Source organism: Cricetulus griseus, chromosome 4 (assembly GCF_003668045.3).
Source record: "Cricetulus griseus strain 17A/GY chromosome 4, alternate assembly CriGri-PICRH-1.0, whole genome shotgun sequence".
Taxonomy (NCBI): domain Eukaryota; kingdom Metazoa; phylum Chordata; class Mammalia; order Rodentia; family Cricetidae; genus Cricetulus; species Cricetulus griseus.
Genome location: NC_048597.1, coordinates 135,287,616 through 135,310,991, shown reverse-complemented (window position 1 = coordinate 135,310,991; position 23,376 = coordinate 135,287,616). Strand labels below are relative to the sequence as shown.

Below are 23,376 nucleotides of genomic sequence, written 5' to 3'. Positions count from 1 at the left end.
CACTGGAATTACAGATACACACCATCATGTTTGGCTTTTTTTCACATGGGTCTTGATGCTTGCAAGGCAAGCACTTACAGACTGAACTAACAGTCTCCAGCCCAAGGCTTTTTATATACAAATGGTCTTCTATGCTAACCGTCACATTCTTAGTTTTCTAAATAAGAGTCTGAAAAGGTCGCTTATAGTATTGAGTACTTGCTGCCTTGTAAGTGTAGGCTTGGGTGGTACTCTTGTTACCACCAGCCAGCTATACCTTATTTCAAGTAAATTCCATTTTATAAAAACAAAAACAAGCTGGGTATAGTGCAGCACACCTTTAGTCCCAGGACCTAGAAGGATGCAGAAATCTGACTTGAAAGGCAGCCTGGCTGCCAAGGGAGACACTCGGGAGGAAGAGGCAAGAGGATCTCTATGAGTTCGAGACCAGCCTGGTCTACAAGAGCTAGTTCCAGGACAGCCTCTAAAGCCACAGAGAAACCCTGTCTCGAAAAACCAAAAAAAAAAAAAAAAAAAAAGTAACAAAGTGTACATTCCCTGCCATTATTTACTGACTTGAAGCTGTAACAATGGGACATGTGTGTGCCTGTGCCACACTTAATATATCTCATGGTAGCAAGATCTTCACAGAGATCTTCAACTCCGGGGAAGCATTAGATTGAGTTCCTAGCTACATCACAGAATGCATCCATAATTTCCTACCTCTAGTTGCATAAAACAACCCACCCATGTGCCTGTGGTATAGACTGGGCTATGACATAGGTCAGGGATGTTCCTACAAGTAGAGAAGCTGTATTTTGTTGCTGAGCCAGCTGTACACGTTCTTTTTGGTGTTTCAAGACAGGGTTTCCCTGTAGATCCGGCTGTTCTGAAACTCTCTTTGTAGACCAATCTGGCCTCAAACCCAGGATCTACCAGTCTCTGCCTCCTGAGTGTTGGGATTAAAGGTGTGTGCCACCACATATGGCCTGTACATACTCTTGAGCAGCTGAGCCATTTCCCTAGTCCCTACATAGCAAGTCTTAAAAAGAAATAAAAGGTTCAGGGTAGGAGGGAGATACAGAGGTCTTTGTTCACAAATAAATAATAGGAAACCTGGAATTGTAGCAAACAAGGTTGTTTCTTCAAGGGAAGGACTGCATTACCTGTTATCCATTCAGAAGGCTGGAGTGCCATGCTTTCTAGCCTTTTACCGTGTGGCCAGAGACTTCAGGCATCGTACCATTCCCCAGACCCTCATAGTAAATCTGTTTTTCCCAGTCACTCTATAGAACCTATCTTTATGGACTTTACAAATAGTTTTGCTGTAGTCTCAGCTCATCTACATTTAGCTTGCTTGTCCTTAAGATTTATGCATGATCTGTCTCGTGTGCAGGATTGAGCTCATCATCACCAGCATAGTTCTCACCGAATTGTGCTGTGCTTACATATGCCTAAAAAAAACCCACTCAGGGTCAGACTCCAGAAGTTACAACCAACACGGGCTACTGAGTCCTGATGATCCAAACTGCCTCAGATTGTCTTTCTGCAGACCATAAAAGTCACAAAGACCACTCCCCAACACCCACACTCCCCCTCAGCCTGGGGTAGTATGGAGAGATGCTCAGTGGGTTTTAATGGCTAAGCACATGCTAGCTGTCCCTGCTCTTACTGTCTCCACAGCACCAAGGATCTTCTCCTTTCGGTTACCACCTCAGTTCTCTCTTGCAGCCGAGCCATACAATGAAATGAACTACAGTGGAAGCATGGAAGCACACAGAAGGCACGAGAAACAGGCTCAGTGGGACAACAGGTCTCTCTTGGTGAGGAGGGAAGAAAACCTCAGACACAGGGCAGCAGCTTCAGAAATGTGCCTTTTCATATCCCACCGACATCACTGCTTCTACTCCTTCCACCTTTGATACCTTGGAAGGTTCTAGATAGGATGGAGGTCAAAGTGAAGTAAAGGCACCTTCATCACAACTTCATTTGCAACCAGCTCTGAGTGAATCCATGTTTCCAGCACCCCGTGCCTACTGTGGCCCTCTCACACTTCGAACCAACATCTCTATTTCCAACTGGATCCCCTAACCCTCCCAGGCACTTCATGGGTGCTATTTGTTGTTAAGACTGGCTGCATGAGTTAACTAGCTAGGTTCTAGGGTCTGAGTGTCTTTCAAAGAGTGTATGATGGCTGAAAGTGAATACATACAATATGCTACCACAATCTTCTGTTAAAGTCGGCACAGGCTGTTTTCCAAGTGTTCATAAAACCAAGTCACGGCCCACTCCGGGGTAATTCCCATCTGCATGCACGTGCACTAGCTTGGGCTCTGTCCAAAGATTTTTTAAAATTTCCAAATAAATGTTTATGCAGAGATGTGCATGTGCTCACACACACACACACACACACACACACACACACACACACACACACACACACTAAAATGTAGCCAGGCATTGGTGGCACACACCTTTAATCCCAGCACACGGGAGGCAGAGGCAGGCTGATCTCTGTGAGTTCTGAGGTCAGCCTGGTCTACAGAGTGAGTTCCAGGACAGGTTCCAAAGCTATACAGAGAAACCCTGTCTTGAAAAATGGAGGAGAGGAGGAGGAGGAAGGAGGAGGGGAGGAGGAGGGAGGAGGAGGAGGAGGAGGAGGAGGAGGAGGAGGAGAGAAAAGCCAGAGGTGTTTGCCAAAGAGACTTGCAATGGGCTATGTGGAGTAGAGGAGAACTCATGCATTTCCCTAGGGGCACATCTGAGAAGTCCCTGAACAAGAATAAGGCTTTGATGGACAATGTTGGGAACACCGAAGTTAAGACGAAGGAATCTTCCACAGAGAGGCCTGGGGACAAAGGTGTGTGGGAGGAAAAGTGGGGAGTTACAGCCCATTCTGCTGACCAAAGACAGGATGCCTGATAAGGACAAGGCAATTGGAGCCCAGGAACCTTTGAAGGACACCCAGCTCTGCCCCAACAAGCTTACATTTCAAACATTTTATCCTAAACTGTAATCTAAACTTTGTTTCAGGTTTTTAGGGAGTGGGGAGAAAGAGGCCGACTTGGGGGGGAAGATGCTGTGTTAGATTATTGAGCTCAGGTAGCTGGAGGTCAGGAGTATAGGAAGTTGGGAACAGTTGGAAAGCCTGACTTTCTGGAGCCTTCCATGATGGGTCTGTTGTTTTCTTCTCAGGGCTGGAGGCTCTGGATAAGAATGCACAGAATACTGTAGAGGAGCTTGCTTGCCAGCTTGCCTCACACCCAGACTGTGGGCTTCTAGAGAAGCCAAATGGTCCACCTACCCTGAAGATAAGACCATGGTCACTGAGAAGGAGGGGCTGAGGGCAGAAGGCTGTTACCTTGTTATATGTTGAATTATGCCCCTCATAATGCAACTTCCTGTATAAAGAGTAATGCATAAGTAATTAAGATGACATCATGCTGGAGCAGGTGGGCCCTGCATCCCATATGACTTGTGTCCTTAGGAGAAACAGCATGGAGACACACAGGAGCTTCTGAATAGAATCTGTTTTTGTTGTTGTGAGCCACTCAGTATGTGATACTTTGTTTCATTGTTTTGTTTTGTTTTAAGACCGTCTCTCCCTATTTAGCTTTGGCTGACTTGGAGCTGGTTATGTGAACCAGATGGACTTCAAACTCCTATGTGCTGGGATTAAAAGTCAGTGCCATCTGGCCTGGTTTATGATACTTTGTTATGGTGCCCTCTCCCCAAATAGATTCATCTTTGTATCCAGAACCAGGGACACAATAGCACCTGAGTGAGTGGGTGAGGGAATGAGAGCCTAGAGAGGGATGATGGGAGTAAAAGCAATGGGGTAAGAAGTACAAGGTACAGGGGCCATAGCCCTTAGCTTCTAGATGCGGCATGTGCTTTGGCTCACCTGTCCAAAGGAAGCACTGTCCAGAGCAGCAGCAGACAGGCCAAAGGGAGACAGGTCTCCACTTAGAAAGATCTGATGTAGAGATAGATGAACAGAGAAACTCCTGTTGGCCAGTGAAGCTTACCCGTGGGGTGTGTCTCCCTCCTCCACTGTTACTGTGCAGCCTCTCTGCTTCTGAGAGTCCTCTGGTCCCAATCACCCTTTGGGACTGGGTGCCCCATCATTACTGTCAGTGGTGGCCAAGGCAGTGAAGGGTAAGGATAAGGGGGCTAGAAGGTGGATAGTCAGTACTCTGTTGCTGTGAAGAGACACCATGACCATGGCATTTCTTATCAAAGAAAACATTTAGCTGGGGTTAGCTTACAGTTTCAGAGGTTTCATCATGGCAGGAAGCATAGTGGCAAGCTGGCAGACATGGTACTGGAGAAGGAGCTGCGAGTTCTGCATCTGGATCTGCAGGCAGCAGGGAGAGAGAGACACTGGGCCTGGCTTGGGCTTCTGAAACCTCAAAGACTAGCTAGCCCCAGTGACACATTCCTCCAACAAGGCCACACCTCCCTCACAGCTGTGCCACGTCCAGATGACTAAGCATTCAAACATATGAGAGCCTATGGGAGTCATTCTACTTCAACCACTACAGAAGAGCTTTGAGGTTTCTCAGACCTCGTTTCTGCGGCATTGATGGTAAAATGCTGAGACAGGTTGGCACTGAGAAATGGCAGCAAGCACCAGAGACTGTGGAGGGGGTAGCCCTGTTAAATCCTATTATGCAGAACTAAGCCATGTTAGTGACAAAGCTTTGGTGACAGCACCCAAGCCAGAACCAGGAAGACCCTTAATGTACACCGTCATGAGGGTACAGGAGATGAGACAATGGCTGAAAAGCAGGTGAATGAGCCACCAGGAGGGGCTTGCTAGGGGCAGTGAATGTCAGGGTCACTGCACGACTGTGAAGTTGATTACTTTCACTCTTTGGGACCCATCTCTCAGCTACACAGACTTATTCTTTTTTTTTTTTTAAAGAGACTTTTCATTACTTATGAATACCCAGCCTTAGTTTGGCTTGTTTCTAGCCAGGTTTTCTAACTTAAATTATCCCATTTCTCTTTAATTATGTTTTGTCTCTGAGCTTTTTACCTCTCTTTATTCTATATATCTACCTTTCCTTCTTACTCCTTGCTGGCTGTGCGGCTGGCCCTTGGCATCCTCCTCTACTTCTCCCCTTCTCACTCTTCCCATTTTCCTATTTATTCTTTCTGCTTGGCTGCCCTGCCCATCCTTTCTCCTACCTGGCTATTGGCCATTCAGCTCCTTTATTAGGCTAATTAGGTGTTGTAGACAGGTAAAGTGAAACAGCTTTACAGAGTTAAAACAAATGCAACATAAAAGAACGCAACACATCTTTGCATCATTAAATATTCCACACATAAACAAATGTAACACCTCTTAAACTAATATTCCGCAACACAACTGTGCTTTTGCAGAATACTTAGGAAGCAGAATTAGAGTTCCAAGTGTCAGTGACTGAAGATGCAATGTCATGAGAGCCCTGCTGGCTTCCATCATGGTGAATTAGTTATTAAATGATTAAGAGCTTACATTTTACTGAGCGGGGACCTGTAGAGAAATGGGGCTGTGGAAAACAAGTGGCAGTGGCGAAAGCAGACAGAGGTGATGTCTGGGCAAAGGCTTTCTGCTTCCTAGAAACTACACAGCTAATTGTGATTGGCCTGGAAGTTTGGTCCAATCTCAGAATCATAGAATACAGAAAGCAGATAGCAGGGAGGCCGGAGTGGCTGGACCACCTGGGATAGCAAGGGGAGGGGAAGAAAATCAGGCAGCTGGGCTTTTGGTTTTGCTTCCCAGGGTATCTCCCAGTACCCCATCCTTCCAGGGCCACCTTGGTTTTCAGATGTGTGTGTGTGGCAGTGTGGCATTCTAAGGTCAACTAGACACAGCAGTGGCAGAGTATGTATGCTCCATTGTCAAGAGTTCTGCTTCCTCATAGAGATGAGATGGCAGGAAGGACAAGGAAGGGAGAAAAGCAGCTTCCTTCCTGCAAGGGACTTTCAGTCTGCTTCTCCTTTCCTGAGTTCCGGCCTAACCACTGGCTTTACTTAGGCATGGGTTCTGGGGCTAATGGTGTTGGCTTAGCCGGGTGAGTTTTGGTGCATAGTTGAGGATGAGGTGAGATTGTCTAGCACCCTGGATTCCGTTATGATGAACTGTTTTCATTACATGATTACTGCTTGTGGTGAGCAGCACTGAGGATGCCAGTTCTGCTGTGATAGGGTACGCAGACTACCAGGTTGAGAAACTATTTGATTTGGTAGAAGCAGCTACGTTGGACAGAGCCAATCTGCAGCCAGAGAACAGTGGGAGGTCACCAGCTTAGGCCTTCTGTGTATTGTGCAGGAATTCTTTGCTGAGTTTTGAGACGTGTAGCTGTGGCATGTTGTTTGTTTTTGTTTTAAGACAGGGTTTCTCACTCTAATGGACCTGGCTGTCCTGGAACTCACTTTGTATACCAGGCTGGCCTCAAACTCAGAGATCCACCTGCCTCTGCCTTCCGAGTGCTGGGATTAAAGGCCTGTGCCACCACTGCCCAGCTAGCTGTGACAGTCTAAAACTGAAATTATTTTAAAGGTTATTTTGAGCTGGATGTGGTGGCTGCTTTTAATCCCAGAACTTGAGAGGCAGAGACAGGTGGATGGATCTCTGAGTTTGAGGCCAGCCTGGTCTACAAAGCTGATTCTAGGACAGCCAAAGCTAAACAAAAGGAACAGTGTCTAAAAAAGAAAAAAAAAAAGAGAGATTATTTTATTTTATATCAATGAATGTTTTGTCTGTATGTATGTCTATGTTTCATATGTGTACCTGGTGCCCAAGGAGACCAAAGAGGATGTAAGATCCCCTGAAACAGGAATATAGATGGTTAAGAGCTGCTATGTGCTAGAGATCAAACCCAGATCCTCTGGAAGAGCAACCAGTGCTCTTAACTACTGACCATCACTCCAGCCCCAGAAACTTAAAAAAAAAACAGGGATTTACATATTTTATACATAGGAATATGTTGCTTTCATGTGCTATGTGTGTACAGTGCTCACAGAAGCCAGAAGAGGGCATTGAAACCCTTAAAACTGGAGTTACAGATGGTCATGAGCCACCCTGTGGATGCTGGGAACTGAACCTGGGTCCTCTGCAAAAGCAGCAAGCATCCTTAACTGCTTAACCATCTCTCCAGCCCTCCCTGAAATAGTAATTTCAAAGGCTCCACATGTTGTCAAATAGGCACCAGCACAATCCGGTGCACCAAGGATCTCTGTTAATTTACAGGCTGTGACTACTGCTGACTTCAAAGGCCAAGAGTAGAATTGGGACTCCGAAGATATAGGCTTCTCTACAGACTTGCCGTGGTGGCATTTATTCCCAACAGCTGTCCTCTCATTTGGGACACACGAGTGTGTTTTTGCACTCATGTCTCTGAAGGGTCTCATTGGCTTAGCTCAAGAAGCAGTCAGCCTGTTTCCAGTGTCAAGACTCTCGGGTGGATTGTGCAGCCAGCTAAGAGCAGCGATCCTCTTGCAAGAGGCTCCGACAGAAGAGCTAGTAAGACCACCAGAAGCTTCCAGTCGGACTCTGGAGGCCGTGGAGGCCAAGACCTCAGGATATTGTATGGTGAGGGTAAACAGCTGTTTGAGTAAATGTCCTTCAGGACAAACTCTGCATCTTGGAGCGTTCAGCTGTGGGGATGGGGATGGTCATGGGACCCACACCTGAGTATCCATCTGCTGCCTGCCACCTATTGTGTGCAAGTCTGCTTTAACTGCACGTGGTCTGGAGGGTGGGACTACAGTATAAAGGCGGGGCGGGGGATGGGCAGGTGACTAGGGGAGGGGCTCCCTCATCCCTGCTGGGTAAAGGCTTTCCAGATACAGCCTACTGGTGGAGTAAGCACCCCTGTAAGCATCCTCACCTATGCTCTGTAAGGAAGCCCAATAAACTTGCTGGCTCCCCAGAGAGAACTCTGGCAGACTCCTGCCTCTGTTTGTTGTTGGGACTTTAGAAGGGGTCGTTGTTACTTGCTTACGTCTCTACAGTTAGAAATTTCAGCAACAGCCATATCTAAATACCTTAGGCTTAGAAACTGTCTGTAGGCAAGTAGACAGGGAGTCTATTTGCCTGGGATGTGAAGTAGGCCAACTTTTGCAGCTTCCCTGTTATATTGGAAGATGGCCCAGAGCATTAACAAGTCAAAGTACAGTGCTGCTGATGAGAGTCTGCTCTTCTGTCTGGTTGCACCAGTTATTGTGGATCTAAGCAGGGTGGAGTTAAGATTGGAAGCTGTCAACCCTCCCACCTTACCTGTGTCCTGAAAACAAGAGAGCTTGGTGTTGGGGACTCTGTGCTGACAGAAAAACAAATCTCTTTGGCCAGAGGGTCTGTGATTTTCCCCAGCACTTCCTTTCCACATCTGTAATATGGAACAGTGATTTCACTGAAATTTATCTAAGGTAAAATAGGATTTGAATTTCATATTATTGTACTCCCCAGACTGTCTCAGTCATACACACTAAGCACAGAGTCTGTATATTGCTTTTCAGTCAAAATCATCTCAAAGAATGACAAACTCGTCAGCATGAGTTTTAGATTAGAAGATGAAACGGCTTTACAACAGGCCTGCAGATTTCAGTAGCACATTGTCAGGTTCTTTGCAGTGATACAAAAACCTTCCCAACAAGCTATTCTTGCTTGGAGTATAGCTTAGGTTTTAGGACCAACCAACAAGGTTAAACCTTTATGGGTCTCCAGACAGACAACACACTGGGTGAGTAAAGAGCAAGTTGTCCCTCTAGGGGACATATGTGGACAGGCACTCAGAAACTCTAGAACCAAGGTTTTTGGGGTTTGTAGAGAAAGAGAGAGAAAGAGAGGGAGAAAGAGAGAGAGACAGAGACACAGAGAGAGAGACAGAGAGAGAGAGAGAGAGAGAGAGAGAGAGAGAGAGAGAGAGAGAGAGAGAACATGCCATGGTGTATAAGTGGACGTCAGAGGATAGCTTGCAGAAGTTGTCTCTTGCCTTCTACCATGTGGGTCCCAGGTGGATACCTGGATGGTATAGTCAGGACGACTTTACCAACTGAGCCATCTTGCAGTGGAAACTGAGGCCAGGGCCTTGACATGCTAAGTACTTGCTTGTTTGTGTGGAGTAAGTGACCAAAGCACTCAAATAGATTCACTATTGTTGCTGCGTTCCTGCACTCAGCAGGGTCTTTTCCCCTGTGGGATCTAAGCTACTTTGTTTTCTTGGAGATATATAACTATCAACTAGTGAATATTCTATCACAGAGTGCTTTCAAATGACAGGAGTTGGAGCCAAGTGTCCAGCTGACACAAGCGAGGTATTTAACATCCTTAGACACTATACTTGCTGCTGTTCAGATCTCTCCTTTAGACTCAGGCTTGCTGGTGCACTTAGGAGACTGGCAAAAATTCAAGGCCATCCTTGGCCACACAACAAATTCAGGGCCAACATGACCTACATGACATTCTGTCCCAACAAACAAAAACACCCCAAACTGCCAATCCCTTCCCACCCAAAACACTCCAAGCTTTAACATGTATTATATCAGGATAGCTCCACAACCTTCCACAGTAATTCTTCCACAGCGAGCTGGCAGCCACTGGCTTTTCACATCCTGGCATCAGCTTCCAAGGCATCACTCCTTTAGCTATTGGAATTACAGTGAAGAAAAAGCATGGCTGGCTAACAAAGCAGATGGATGCTTATTTGTTTTAGATAAGGTATTGCTTGCTATGCAGCCCAAGTTACCTTATCCATGCCTCTGTCTCCTGAGTGTTAACTAAGATTATAGGTATACAGCATCACAACTGGTCTAACAAGGCTTTCCAGTTGGAAGACTAAATGTTGCCCCTTGTGTGTGAAGGTACCTAGGCTTTCTTCTTGATCCCTACTTGATGCTCATCTCTTGTTCTCTCTCTGTCTGTGTCTCTCTCTGTGGTAGTTTGAATGTAATTGGTCCCTATAATCTCATAGGGTGTGGCACTATTTGTTGGAATAGCTGTAGCCTTGTCAGAGGAAGTGTGTCCTGTGGGGTGGGCTTTTGGGTCTCATATATGCTCAAGTCACAGACAGGACATCTATATTACCATCACCACCAACAACCACCACACCACAACAACTACCACCAACAACCACCAACAACCAACACCACATCACCATACCACCAACCACCAACAACAACCACCACCAACCACTACCAGCACCCAGCACCACCAGTACCACCATCACTAGCACCACCACAGCTCAGGGACAACATAGATGAGGAGGTGGAAAAAGCTGGAAGATGAAGAGTGCCATGGAATGCTGACTTTTGACATGTTGTTAATCCCAGCCTGCACTTGGGAGGCAAAGATCTCGTGAATTCAAGACAACCTTGGTCTATATAGCAAGTTCCAGACCCACCACAACTACCCAATCACAAAAATACTGAAATACAAAGAATCCTGTACACATAAAGAAAAACTGTGGATCCATGTTTGTTGACATTATGTCTCTGTGCTGTGTACCTTTGTGCATTTTTGGGGAGGTGGGTCTTCCTCACTCTCTTTCCAACTACTTTTTCAGACAGGGTCTCCCACCAATTCAGCTAGACTGGACCCCCGCAAGGCCTGAGATCCCCATCTCTGCTTCCCAACCACTGGATTTCAGATTCCTGCCCCATAAGTTTTAGGAATCACATTCAGATCCTCATGATGGTAAGTGCCTTATGATAAGCCATCTTTCTTTCCAGTTCCCTAACATTAAATTTACTTTGAGTCCGTCTGGCATTGAAGCTTAATACTTCATCAACATTTGCATTTGACTGTGTTTGTGTTAGAATTAACAGGCAAAGGCAATGAAATGGCTTTGTGGGTGAAATCACTTGCCTCTGGAAACCTGGTGATCTGAGTTTGATCCCAATAGTGAAAGGAGAGAACAGACTATGCAAGGATGTCCTCTGACCTTCACACAAGTGCATACACACAAGTGCATGTACACAAAATAATTTAAAAGTGAATTGTAACTGAGAAATTTATGGACTCCTAATCAACAGCCTATTATAATTCATGTATATTCAAGTTAAGTACCTTGCAAAATTTCTCTATTTATTAAAAATGTTATTTTAGGACCAGGTCAGCCTGGTCAATTGAGTGAGTTTCAGGACAGTCTGGGCTATACAGAGAAGCCCTGTCTTGAAAAACCTTCCTGGCCTCTCCACGGTGACAGTCCCAGGTTTTCAGACCCCTCTGAAGTTCTGAGACCACTTTTAGCTGACCACGTAAGGTCATTTTGCTCTTCAGAATGCTTTGTATTTTGTTCTTTTATCTTTGCACCAAATCGGTAAGGCAAGAAAGCAATTCCTTTTCCAAACCAGACAGACAGAAGGCCGACTCACTCCAGAAACACTGCAGTGCTACAACAAGAAATGAAGGCTGCTGAGATTCTCCTTTATATGTTAACCATGAGGTAAGATCAGACATGTTACTGCCGGCAGGCATTGAATGTATAAGCATCTGGGTGTAGATCACAGGACATAAATAAAGCCCTTCTTTCTTATAAGACTGCTTGTACAGTCACTTGGATGAGTTTAAGATATGTGAGAGAACTAGAGACAAGGCTCAAAGCCCAGCACTCTGCTGCAAGGAAAGACGTGCCTGAGGGGTCAGGAGCAGGTGCTTCATGTCTCCTAAGTTCTTCTCTGCCTGGCAAACACATGTACAGACACATGCCAATATTATGGTGTGGGGTGAAGAGGTAGGTTTTTCAAGCTCCCAAGGGCCTTGCTCTACTGCCAAACGCAAGAGTTGTGTGTCGTATTTAGAGGAGACCCTAGGTTTACTTGTAACAAAGAGACAAATGTCGATCCTTAGGGTATAGATCAGTGACAGATTATAATCATGTCTGATCCTTAGCAACACGATCTCCTCCTTCCCTTCTCTCTCTCGTTTATATAAGCTGAAAAGGTAAAATGAAAATGTATAAAATAAAGAACTTAATGAAAAGTTTTCAAATTTCTTTTCATTCTCCTTTTAACATTTGTTCACATAAGAAAATAAGAACTCTTAGATATTGCTAGCCTTTTGGCCTGCTACAAAATGAGAATTTTGAAGAAGAACAATCACCACTGGTTAGCAGAGAAAATAGAAACCTGGAGTTTATACAGTACAGCTTAGAATCTGGCCACCTCCAAGCCAGAGCTGGCCTGGGTACTCAAGGTTACAATTCATCCTGGAGTCTTCATCAGCAGTGATCTTCATTTGTCTCTGGTGAGATTTGGATGAAGAGAAAAGCGACTTCCACCTGCAGTCTACAGAAATATTTTAGGAAAATAGTTTCAGGTTTACATATAACCTAAAATTTCAGCTGGGTACGGAAACTGAGGACTGGTCTTCAGAAAACTGAGCTCAGCCAGCACACTTCTCTAATCGTGCAGGTGCAAGGTGCCTGAGCTGCTAACAGCCGTGGAGAAGTCGACACTGCTTACATGAGGGCTTTCAGCTCTGCGTCAGTTAGCTCATTCACCTCCATGATCTTCTCTAAGTGCTCCATGTACCGGCTGTGATCATGCAGGAAGTGGGGGACTCTCATGTTTTCAGTAACTGCTAATTCTTTTAAACGGTCTACATCTTCATAAGATACCTGAAAAATAGAATTGTTTTTACAACTACAAGTTATATTTTAGAAGTGAATTTTTCTCTTGGACCTTAAATATGTGGATATGAGACCCACACATCTTTTTTTTTTTTTTTTAAGATTTACTTATTATGCATACAGTGTTTTGCCTGTATGTCTTCCTGAATGCCAGAAGAGGGCATCAGACCATTATAGATGGTTGTGAGCCACCATGTGGTTGCTGGCAAACTGAACTCAGGACCCTTGGAAGAGCAGTCAATGCTTTTAACCTTTGAGCCATCTCTCCAGCCCATGGCTCACATCTTTAATCCTAGCACTTGGGAACTTGGAGGCAGAGATAGATGGATCTCTATGAGTTTAAGGTCAACCTAGGCTATATGACGAGATCCTGAATCAAAACAAAGAAGACAAAAACAAAAGCATGGATTGTCAAATTACTAGCTGCAAAATACAAAAACATACAAAAATAGTTGGTTACTTTAGTACATTAAATATTATTTTTGCCCTCTCATTGTTAAGCATAAAAGAGAAGAGAAAATCAATATTTGACTTCACACTCTGATCCTGGAAATAAATCAGTTTGTATGAAAGTCAGGCAGGCAAACTTCCCATGTGTTCAGGCTGACGTTACCTTTTGTTGGTAGTGATACTGAGGATCAAACCTTTGGCCTTGAGCATGCTAAGCAAGTATTCCACCACTGAGCTACATTATCAGGTAGGAGAGACTAAACTCAAATAAATCTCTTGATTTAAGAGATGGTACACACCTTTAGTCCTAGCACTTGGGAGGAAGAGGCACTCAGATCTCTAAGAGTTGGAGGCCAGCCTAGTCTACATAGAGAAACTCTGTTTTAAAAAAATCTAAATAAGGGAATCAAAATGCAGCTAGCATGAAGAAATCTGAAGAAGGAGCACTCTCGTAGACCAGCTTCCTGACTCTGTCCATCAAGCTGGAGATGCTATATTCTCTTGCTTTCACTCTCCCTGAGCTTTCACTTTCCCTGAGCCAGAGGTGATCTGCAGACTGCTGGGGTAGAATTGTCACCCACAGTCTAACTCAATTGTAGGTTCTGTGATGTACCCACTGTGGTGGAAGTGGCAAGTCTTACAGAGATAGCCAACTGCTTCTTGGCCAGAATTGGGGCTCTCTCCATAGGAAAGAATTTGTGTAAAGGAACTGTAAACCTGCCCAGCAGCCTGTGGCTGAGGTCATAACCCTAGTTGGAAAGCTGGGGCTGCTGTTTGGTAGATGAGGTGGTGTTCCTACCAAATCGCCTTCTAAATAACCATGTGCATGCCCACAGATGAATGCTGCTCTCAGCTCTGGCCAGAGAAACTTCTTTTTGCTGTGGGTAGTAGTTAATGCAGAGACTCATAACTGGTCAAAGGGTCAAGCACTAAGTGACGTGACATTTGAATCAGCAGCCATAAATGAACCATCTACATCCCTCTCTCCCAGACTCAGAGCATCACAGAGGGTCAGAAAGAATGTAATAGCTAGTCGTGTAGAGTGCTGACTTTTGAGCTGAGTTCGCAACAGCTGTGATGATCTGACATGGAAGGGGAGGGCTCATGAGGATTTATAAGCAGTTAATGATTGATAGCAAAAGTGAGATTTTTTTTCAGTAGTCTATAGTCAACCTCTTACCCACACTCCCAAATACAGAGAAACTCATTGAGTCATTAAACAGACATGAAGCAGGGAATACCATCACACACTTTCAATCCCAGCACTTGGGAGGAAGATGCAGGCAGATCTCTATGAGTTCCAGGCCAGCCTGGTCTACACAGGAGTTGTTGGGGGAGGCTGAGCCATTGTTTACTCACCTTGCCCAGGGCAGTCAGCAGATGAAAGTCTATGGAATCTCTGAATCGAAGGATTTGAAGGATTCCATCCAAGTATACTTGGTCTTTACTGAAACACCCTGGAGGAACCAGAAGAATATTTACTTTCTCTTTAAAAGGATATTTTTCCTTTTTTATATGTATTTACATATAAATATGTAGTTTACTGCCTGCACATATGCCTGTATATCATAAGAGGACACCAGACCTCATTACAGATGGTTGTGAGCCACCTTGTAGTTGCTGGGAACTGAACTCAGGACCTCTGGAAGAGGAGTCAATGCTCTCTCCCTAGCCCCCTTAAAAAGGATATTTTTTTTCAATGTGTGTGTGTGTGTGTGTGTGTGTGTGTGTGTGTGAGAGAGAGAGAGAGAGAGAGAGAGAGAGAGAGAGAGAGAGAGAGAGAGAGAGAGCGTCCACACCTCCATATGGGCACCTGAGGAGGCCGGAGGCATTAGATCTCCTGGGGCTGAAGCTGTGAGCTGCCCAGAGTGGGTAGTGGGAACTGGACTCAGGTCCTCTGCACAATCAGTACACATTTAATTGCTGAGCCATCTTTCCAGCCCCAGTGTTACTTTTTAATGTTTAAAGCAACACAAAAGTAGATGCTAACGATTCTTTTTATGGTAGGAACATCTCTGTATTTAAAACATTCTAGTCTTATTTTCTGAGACAGGGTTTCACTGACTAGGTAGTTTTAGCTGTCTTGGAACTCATTGTATAGACCAGGCTAGCCTTGAACTTACAGACATCCACCTGCCTCTGTCTTATGCTGGGATTAAAGGTGTGCGCCACCATGCCTGGCCTATGTTTATTTTTGTTCAATTATCTTCATAACAAAACATGCCATGGAATTTTTGGAAACTGGAAATGGAAAGTAACAAGATAGTATGGATAGTATACAGTCCAGTACTTTCACCTCAAGAATTCCTTTTACTGATTTTTCTTAATGAAAATGACATCTTCCTCAAATTTGAAGCCCGGGACTTAAAGCCAGTGACTTAGTGTAATGCTTGACGTGATGGAGAGATTGGGTGAGAGGTCTTAACAGGGCAATATGGAGATGTAGGGTATTGAATGTCCTATTTTTTTCTGTTTGTCCTGTGCTAAATAGCAATAGCCCTGCCCTAACTCCTTTATAACAATTATGATCCTGGATACTATGGAGCACACCTGTGATTGCAGCTAACTGGGAAGCTGAGGCAAAAGAATCTTGAGATTTCAATCATCCTGGATGAAATAATATGGTACTATTTTGGTTGGTTTGGGTTGCTTTTGTTTTGCTTTGTTTTTTGAGACTAGGTTTCAGGCTCAGGAAATACCTAAGTCTGTAAAGAGCTTGCCTCTCATATCTAAAAACCTACATCTAAAAGACTATCAATGAGACTGGCTCTTGCTGTGTAGCCAGGCAGGCTTTGAATGCACATCCACTTCCCATCTCAGCCCTTGAAGAGTGAAGTTACAGGAATGTGCCTCTATACTACATCCAGCAAAACCATGGCTTAATGGCTTAAAAAGTGGGAAGCCCAGATCGATCTACACAGGGAGTTCCAAGTCAGCCAGAGTTACACTGTGAGACTTTGTCTAAAAAAAACAAACAAAAAGCTAACATCAGTGGGTACAGTGCATACAAAGAGCCCTGGCTTGGATTCTCAGCCCTGCACAAACCTGGTATAGTGGTGCACATCTCTAATTCTAGAGGTAGAGGATCACAAGTATACAGCAAATCTCATGCCACCCTGGACTACCAAATCCTTGTCTCTCAGGAAAACATAAAACAAAACAAAAAAACAACAAACAACAAAAATACACAGACATACACGCATACACAGACACACACACAGAGACACACACACAAAGAGACACACACACAGAGAAAGAGACAGACAGACAGACACACACACACACACACACACACACACACACACACACACACAACACACACAGATTTACAATTGAGATTAGGTTAGTCAGGAAAGGGCCTGCTGTGGAAACATGAGCCTGTGTGATCCCCACACCATGTACAATGCTGGTGAGCAGTGCATTCATATAATCCCAGTGCTGTGAGGCCTGGTGGGTCTCTGGAGCTCACTGGCTAACCAATCCAGTGGAACCCACAGTCCTAAGTCCAGGTCAAAATATAAGGTGGAAAACAAAGTTAGGTAGGCAGCACAGTCGCTTGGAATCATAGGTGTGGAAGTAAGGTCAGGGAATTGGGCGTTAAGGCATTCTTGGGTACATATTGAGTCCACACCCTGTCTCAATTATTTTTAAAAGTGGGCATGGTGCTATAATCCTCTACCCCAAGGAAACTAGAAATCATGAATGACTCCAGAGGGAGGTGGACTGGCGTTTTGCCCTGGTGGGTGGGAGGGACTTCGAGAGCCCATCCCACTTGAAGGGATTCGCTCTGTCTCTGAACACATGGGGAGGGGCCTAGGCCCAGCACAGGAAGATTTGGTGGACTTGGTGGAACCCTGGTTGGGGGCCCTACCCTGCCTGGGGAGTGGCGGGTGGATGGGGTGGGGGGTAGGTTGGAGGTGGGGGAGAAGGAATGGGGGTGGGGGGAGGGAGAGGGAGAGGGAAAGTATATGTGAAAATATTAATAATTTAATAAAAAAAGAAAAAAAAAGTGGGCATGGTGGCAGGGCACAGAGGCACATGACTTGAACCCAGCAAGTATGAGTTCAAGACCAATGAGGTTTACAGATGGAGTTCTAGGCCAGCTAAGGCTGCTTTGTCTCAGAGGGAAAAAGGCCTGAGGCAGTTTAGTGAGCTCACAGTAGGCTTACCATGAAAGCCTGACTACCTGAGCCCCATCCCTGAAATCCATGTGGAAAAGCTGGATGCAGTGGTAGCATCTGTAATAGCAGCCTCCTGAGAAGCTTTAGAGCCAGGCTAGAGCAGGTAAAATGGCAGAAACATGTTTCTCAACAAGGTGGGAGGACAGAACAGATTCTCAAAAGTTGTCCTGTAATTTCCACATGCATGCCATGGCCCCTGTGCACCCATATTCACAAACATATTACACACACACACAAAGTTAATAAAAATTCCTCCAAATAAACACAACACTACAAAGATGTAGTGACATCTTTGACTTTGACAAGGATACTGGAAGCTGACCTCTGGTCTTCACACGTATGTGCACACACATGCACATGCACCAACTTATACAGTTGTCTCCCTCTCCATCAAAAAACCTCAGACAGAAGGCTAGGCATGATGAACATTTGCCTTCTGTATCCTCAGCATGGGTGGGTGGCTTTGACAACAAAGACAACATGATCAAGAAACTGGAAAGATATTCCACAGAACGGCAAAAATACCTGTAAATCATGGATCTGATGGATTTGTAGCCACATAAAGATTTCTCATGATTCAATTTTATTTTATTTATTTTTTTAAAGATTTGATTTATTATGTATACAATGTTCTGCCTGCATGTATGCCTGCAGGCCAGAAGAGGGCACCAGGTCTCATTACGGATGATTGTGAGCCACCATGTGGTTGCTGGGAATTGAACTTAGGACCTCTGGAAGAGCAGTCAGTGCTCTTAACCTCTGAGCCATCTCTCCAGTCCCCATGATTCAATTTTAAAAAGGCAAATAATCCAATTTAAAATTGGCAAAAAACAAACAAAACAAAACAAGCAGATAGGGCACTTAAAGAATTACAAAGATCAGCCAAGTAAATTAGAAGATGTTTAACATCATGGTCACCAGGGTCAATACAAATGGAGACTACAATAAAATGCCTTTTACTTCCACCAGAATGCAGTAATAACTGCCGACTTAAAAGGGGAAAATCACAAATGTTGGCAAAGATGTGGAGACGAGCACTGAGAACTGGGGAATAAGCCAGCAGTCACAGGTGATGGATGCCTCCAAAGCTAAACAGAGTCACTGTGTTCCTTGACTCATCTAGTGGTGGCTTCCAAGCCAGGCTGAGCTACAAAGTGACACGTATAGAGTCGAGTGGAATGAAAACACAGCTGCACGTGAGCACATAAACACAGCAGCATTATTCCTGAGAGACCAAAGATGGAAACTGATGAACTGTCTGCCAACTGCCTGACAAAGAATTGTTTTAGCCACATCATGAATCTGAAAACATCCATCCAGGTGTGCTTTCCCATGACGTTAATCCTAGTACAGAGGCAGAAGCAGGAAGGTCTCTGTGAGTTCGAGACCACCGTGATCTACACGGTGAATTCCAGGTCATCCAAAGCTACACATTGAGACAGTTTCAATAAGAAAAAACAAAACTGAAAAAAAAAAAAAAGGTCCTGCTAATTGGAGGAAGCCAGTCACAAAGGATTGCAAATTATATATTTCTATTCATATGGCATATTCAAAATAGGTAAATCTACAGAGACTTAAAGTAAAAAACAAAAACAAAAACAAAAACAAACAAAAAACCACTAGAAGTCGTTGCTGAAAGCTGAGGGAAAGAATACATGGGACGTGGATTCTAATGGATATTGTTTTGGGGGATGGGGTGAAGAAGAATGCTCACTGCTCTTACAAAAGATCAGGGCTGTGTTTCCATTATATCAGGTGGCTCACAACTGCCTGTAACTCAATTTCCATGGATTCTGATGCCCTTGGGCATACATATGGTACACATAAACTCATGAAGACACACATACATACACATAAGTAAAAATAAATAAATAAATCTTAGAAAACAAGAGAAAGAAATGGCAAAAAAATATTAGTAACTGATTAGTTGGTGATTGATTGATCAAGAAGAAGGTTGTATGTGTGCTCATTCTATTTTTTTTAAGTTACAGAAACTTTAACACTTAGTGTGTGTGTGTGAGAGAGAGAGAAAGAGAGAGAGAGAGAGAGAGAGAGAGAGAGAGAGAGAGAGAGAGAGAGAGAGAGAGGAGGGATCAGAAGGCAACTTGCAAAAGTCACCTCTCCTTCTGCCATGTGAGTCTCAGGGATCAAACTCAGGTCATCAGGTTTGGCAGCAAGCACCTTTTACTTTGGCCCCCTTTTAAGTTAGAGTCTCACTATATAGCTGACTGGCCTCAAAGTTGTTATCCTCTGGTTTACAGAGAAATCATCAGCTAACAACTAGCCAGAAAGTCAAAACCCTGTGACTGAGGGGCACTTACCTGGCTGGGAAGTGTCAGTCCATCCTCTCTTGGCTCTTACACAATAATCCCATCTTGTATTAGGGTCCTGGACAAACTTGCCAATATCTTTGAAGAGTTCACAAAAGGACATCTGGCTGGCTTGATAGACTGTGTAGTAGAGGAGGGCAGCCCTCCACAGGAAGGGGTCTTTTCTAAACAGAACACTATGAATGCTGGCCAGCCCTTCCTCTGTAGGGTTGTTTGGCTTTAGCTCATGTTTTTTGCGGCCAGGCCAACTGTTCCACGGTTGCTGAAGGTTGTTAACAGCCCGAAAGTAATGCGTGCCTACAGAGAGAGAAAGGTATGAATAATAGGAAATGGCATTGTTTTGATCCTTCCCCAAAGAACATCTACATTTAGGAATATTCTCTCTCCAAGTCCTAAATGCTAAAGGCTTATCCCCAACTTGATGCTCCTGGGAGGTGGTATGACCTAGGTGTAAGGCCTAGTGACAGTGTAGAGAAGGGACTGTGAGACCTTTTCCTCTGCCTTCTCTGCTTTATTGGCCACGTTTGGTGGCCACATGCACCCACCATGATATGCAAGCCTTACCAGGCTGAGAGGCAATAACATCAACCTTTCAGTAGAGAAGGGTAACATTTTCTTTTCTTTGTCTCCGTCCTAAGCATTCATCCCCTCAATTTCAGATGGGGAACTGAGAAACTCTCTCTCTCTCTCTCTCTCTCTCTCTCTCTCTCTCTCTCTGCTAATAAACACACACACATACACTATGAAAGAATACTTCTTCAGGGGGTAATTCTTGATAGTGGACAGGGCTGTCCCTACCTATCTCATGCCTCAGCATTCCCTCCAGCCAGTGCTCTCGAGCAGTAGAAATATTGATGGTTAGAGTTGGGCATCCATTGACTACGGTCATGGATGCCCTGGAAAGCAGGTCTTCAGTGAGATGAACTACAATCTAGGTAGAGAAAAAACACATATATAGGGCTGGTAGGACAACCTAGTGGGTTAGGGCACTCAACACAAAGGCTGACAACCCAAGCTCTTCAAAACCAACATGTTAGAAGGAGAATCAAAACCCAAAAGTTGTCCCCTTATCCCCTGACCACCAAATGCACTGTGACTTGCATGTTACCACATACATACACATGTAAAGTTATAATTATATAATACACAAGCACACTCGTGTGAGCGCACACACACACACACACACACACACACACACACACACACACACACACACACAATAAAATGGGAAAGGGAAAAAGCTTTTTACAAAAAAATAATGGATCCATACATTAACTAAACTGAATTAAACTAAGTTGATGAAATGTACATCTGGTCACATTTGAGCCTTCTCATTTTAACCCTCTGAGAATTTAAGAACCTTTATTGGATTGAAAACAAAGTGAAGGAGGATGGTTGTTGTGATGCATGTCTTTAATCCCAGCACTTAGGAAGCCAAGGCAGGGGGATCTCTGTGAGTTTGAGCCCACTCTGGTCTACACAGCCAGTTCCAGGACAGTTAGCAGTTAAAAAAAAGAGAGATCCTGTCTTAGAAAGAAAGAAAGAAAGAAAGAAAGAAAGAAAGAAAGAAAGAAGGAAGGAAGGAAGGAAGGAAGGAAGGAAGGAAGGAAGGAAGGAAGGAAAGTAGGTGGCTATGCTATGGAAGACATAACTAAAACTTGTGCTCTCAAACACAGTTGAACTGTAACAGTGAAGAAATGGATACAATGGGGACTAGGGGAACCAAGGCAAGAGGAACAAGGTCTCCATGGCTGCAGACAGAATTCAAGGCCACCCTGAGCAATTTAATGAGATCTTGTCTCAAGCAAAAAGTAAGAAGCGAGAATAGCTTCAAGGTAGAGTGCTTGCCCAAGACCTTGAGTTCAAGTTTCAGTACTTTAAAAAGGGAGGGAGTGACAAGATGGCTCAGTGGGCTGAGATGCTTGCCCTGCAAGCTGGCAACTCAAGTTCGAGCCCCAGAACCCACATAGGGACTGGAAAGAACCAGCTCATGTGTGTGAGTGTGAGGACCTGCTCCTTGTCAGTGCCAAGATTTTGAGACTATGAATGAGACTGGTCTATCAATAAGAGAACAGTGCAGCAAATTCTCTCAATAATTCTCCCTGAGTAACTCACAAAATATCATAAACTACACATATAACAATGACAATAAGAACACAAGAAAGGTGCAAAAGGCCAATTCAATGAGGTAAATAGGACTGGTCAAACAAAACCTGCAGAAAAAAAAAAAGCATGTATTCGACACGACACTGACTGCAAGTGCCAGCATCACAGCCAGGTCCCCAAGTTCACCACAGCCCATACCTCTCCGAGGCAGCCTTCCTTCAGCATGTACTTCCTAACATGACTCCAGATTCGAGTTTTAGTCAACAAGCTACCACCAGTAGCTTGTTCAAATTTTTCATAACTTCCATATTTCTGTAAAGTCAGCTCCATAATTTTGATGGACTGTAAAAGAAAGGGAGATGAGGAAGTGACTAGCTCATGCCACTCTGAGACGAAGGTAGCTAACCTCATTTGTCAAGACTTGTTCAAATTTATTGATTACTGCATTAAGCTGCAACTCCAGCTTCACATTTTTCCAAGCTTAAACAGTTTTCAGTGACTTTCACTAATTTACAAATGTTCTTCTTGCTGGCACAGCATTTCGTTCCTGGTCTGAATAGTGAGATCCTCCCAGGGCTACACAGTGAGGCTGACTAAAAAGGTGAAAAAAGGGTGGGGTGCAAAGGAAATGAAATGATCTTCTTTCCTGTCTTTTTGTCTCTCTAGCCAGGGCAGTGGCTGAAGTCCTACACATCATGCCAACACCTGCCGCCAGGAAAAGCTGGGCAAAGGGGATCCTGGCTCCTTGACAATATATAGGATGGTTTAGAATAACTCCAGTATAAATACAGTATGTCTCCAAATCAGTTAATACATTGTATCTTTTAGATAAAGAAAGAAAACTTCAAAAGTTTAAAAGCATACAAAACAACCAGTCCTCTGTAACAATCTATAAAATTTGCTTAAAATGCATCTATTTATATATTTACTCTGATGTTATGGGTGTTTTCCCTACATGTATGTCTGTGCACCACTTGCAGGCCACAAGAATGAAAGGTATTGAAGTGCTAAAAGCTACCTTTTAGCCAGGTGCCTTTAATCCCAGCACTCGGGAGGCAGAGGCAGGCAGATCTCTGTGAGTCTGAGGTCAGCCTGGTCTCCAGAGTGAGTTCCAGGTTAGGCTCCAAAGCTACAGGGAAACCCTGTCTCAAAAAAACCAAGGGGGGGGGGAACCTTTTATTCTGGTGACGAAAGAAAACTATAAGTCAGAAGAAACCTGTTCTGCAAAGATCTTTTGGGAAGAAATGAAGAAATTCCCGTGTTTGGCTCCCAGCACTCATGCAGCAGCCCATAATGGTCCTGTAACTCCAGTCCCTGGGGATCTAACATCCTCTGCGGGCATCTATGCATGAAGAGCATGCAGTTCCATACAAACAGGGGAAACATCCATAAATAAAAATAAATATGTCTTTTAAAAACCATAATACACATAAAATAAAGCTTTAAGAAAGCATATGAAAAGAAATCTAATTTCTGAGCTGTTGTGGACTGGTAAGGAACTTATCAAGGTACAGTTACAGAATCATTAGATGCCCTGTGAGGGTAGTCTGTGTCCCACAGTCTAGGTGTGTCACTGTGAGCAAATCACTTAAGGTGGATTCCACGTCCTCAATGAGTGCGTGGGTAACAATGGTAATCTACTACATAGCTGAGAAGATGCTGTCCACCTGTGTTGTCAGTACATGTCAACTAGAACTTCATCACCGATAT

The 23,376-nt window shown here is 44.2% G+C and overlaps 1 protein-coding gene and 1 long non-coding RNA gene across 7 annotated transcripts in view; one reads left to right on the top strand and one right to left on the bottom strand.

Moving 5' to 3' along the window:
• The first annotated feature begins 10,150 nt into the window (after positions 1-10,150).
• On the top strand, positions 10,151-11,490 carry LOC118238673. The gene is made up of 2 exons (XR_004769570.1): positions 10,151-10,663; positions 11,323-11,490. It is a non-coding gene; the product is annotated as an uncharacterized LOC118238673 (long non-coding RNA).
• A 454-nt stretch (positions 11,491-11,944) lies between these two features.
• Positions 11,945-23,376, bottom strand: part of Kiaa0895 (KIAA0895 ortholog) — a 57,776-nt gene continuing 46,344 nt past the window's right edge. For 5 of the 6 annotated variants that reach the window (XM_027411674.2, XM_027411672.2, XM_027411673.2 and 2 more), the window contains 5 exons: positions 21,865-22,008; positions 20,359-20,491; positions 19,552-19,857; positions 14,409-14,506; positions 11,945-12,587 (listed from right to left, as the gene is read on the bottom strand). In XM_027411674.2, coding sequence (XP_027267475.1) covers positions 12,429-12,587; positions 14,409-14,506; positions 19,552-19,857; positions 20,359-20,491; positions 21,865-22,008 — 840 coding nt within the window. In that variant the 3' untranslated portion in view covers positions 11,945-12,428. The remainder of the gene's footprint in view (positions 12,588-14,408; positions 14,507-19,551; positions 19,858-20,358; positions 20,492-21,864; positions 22,009-23,376) is intronic. The other variant, XM_027411675.2, reaches the window with a different exon arrangement.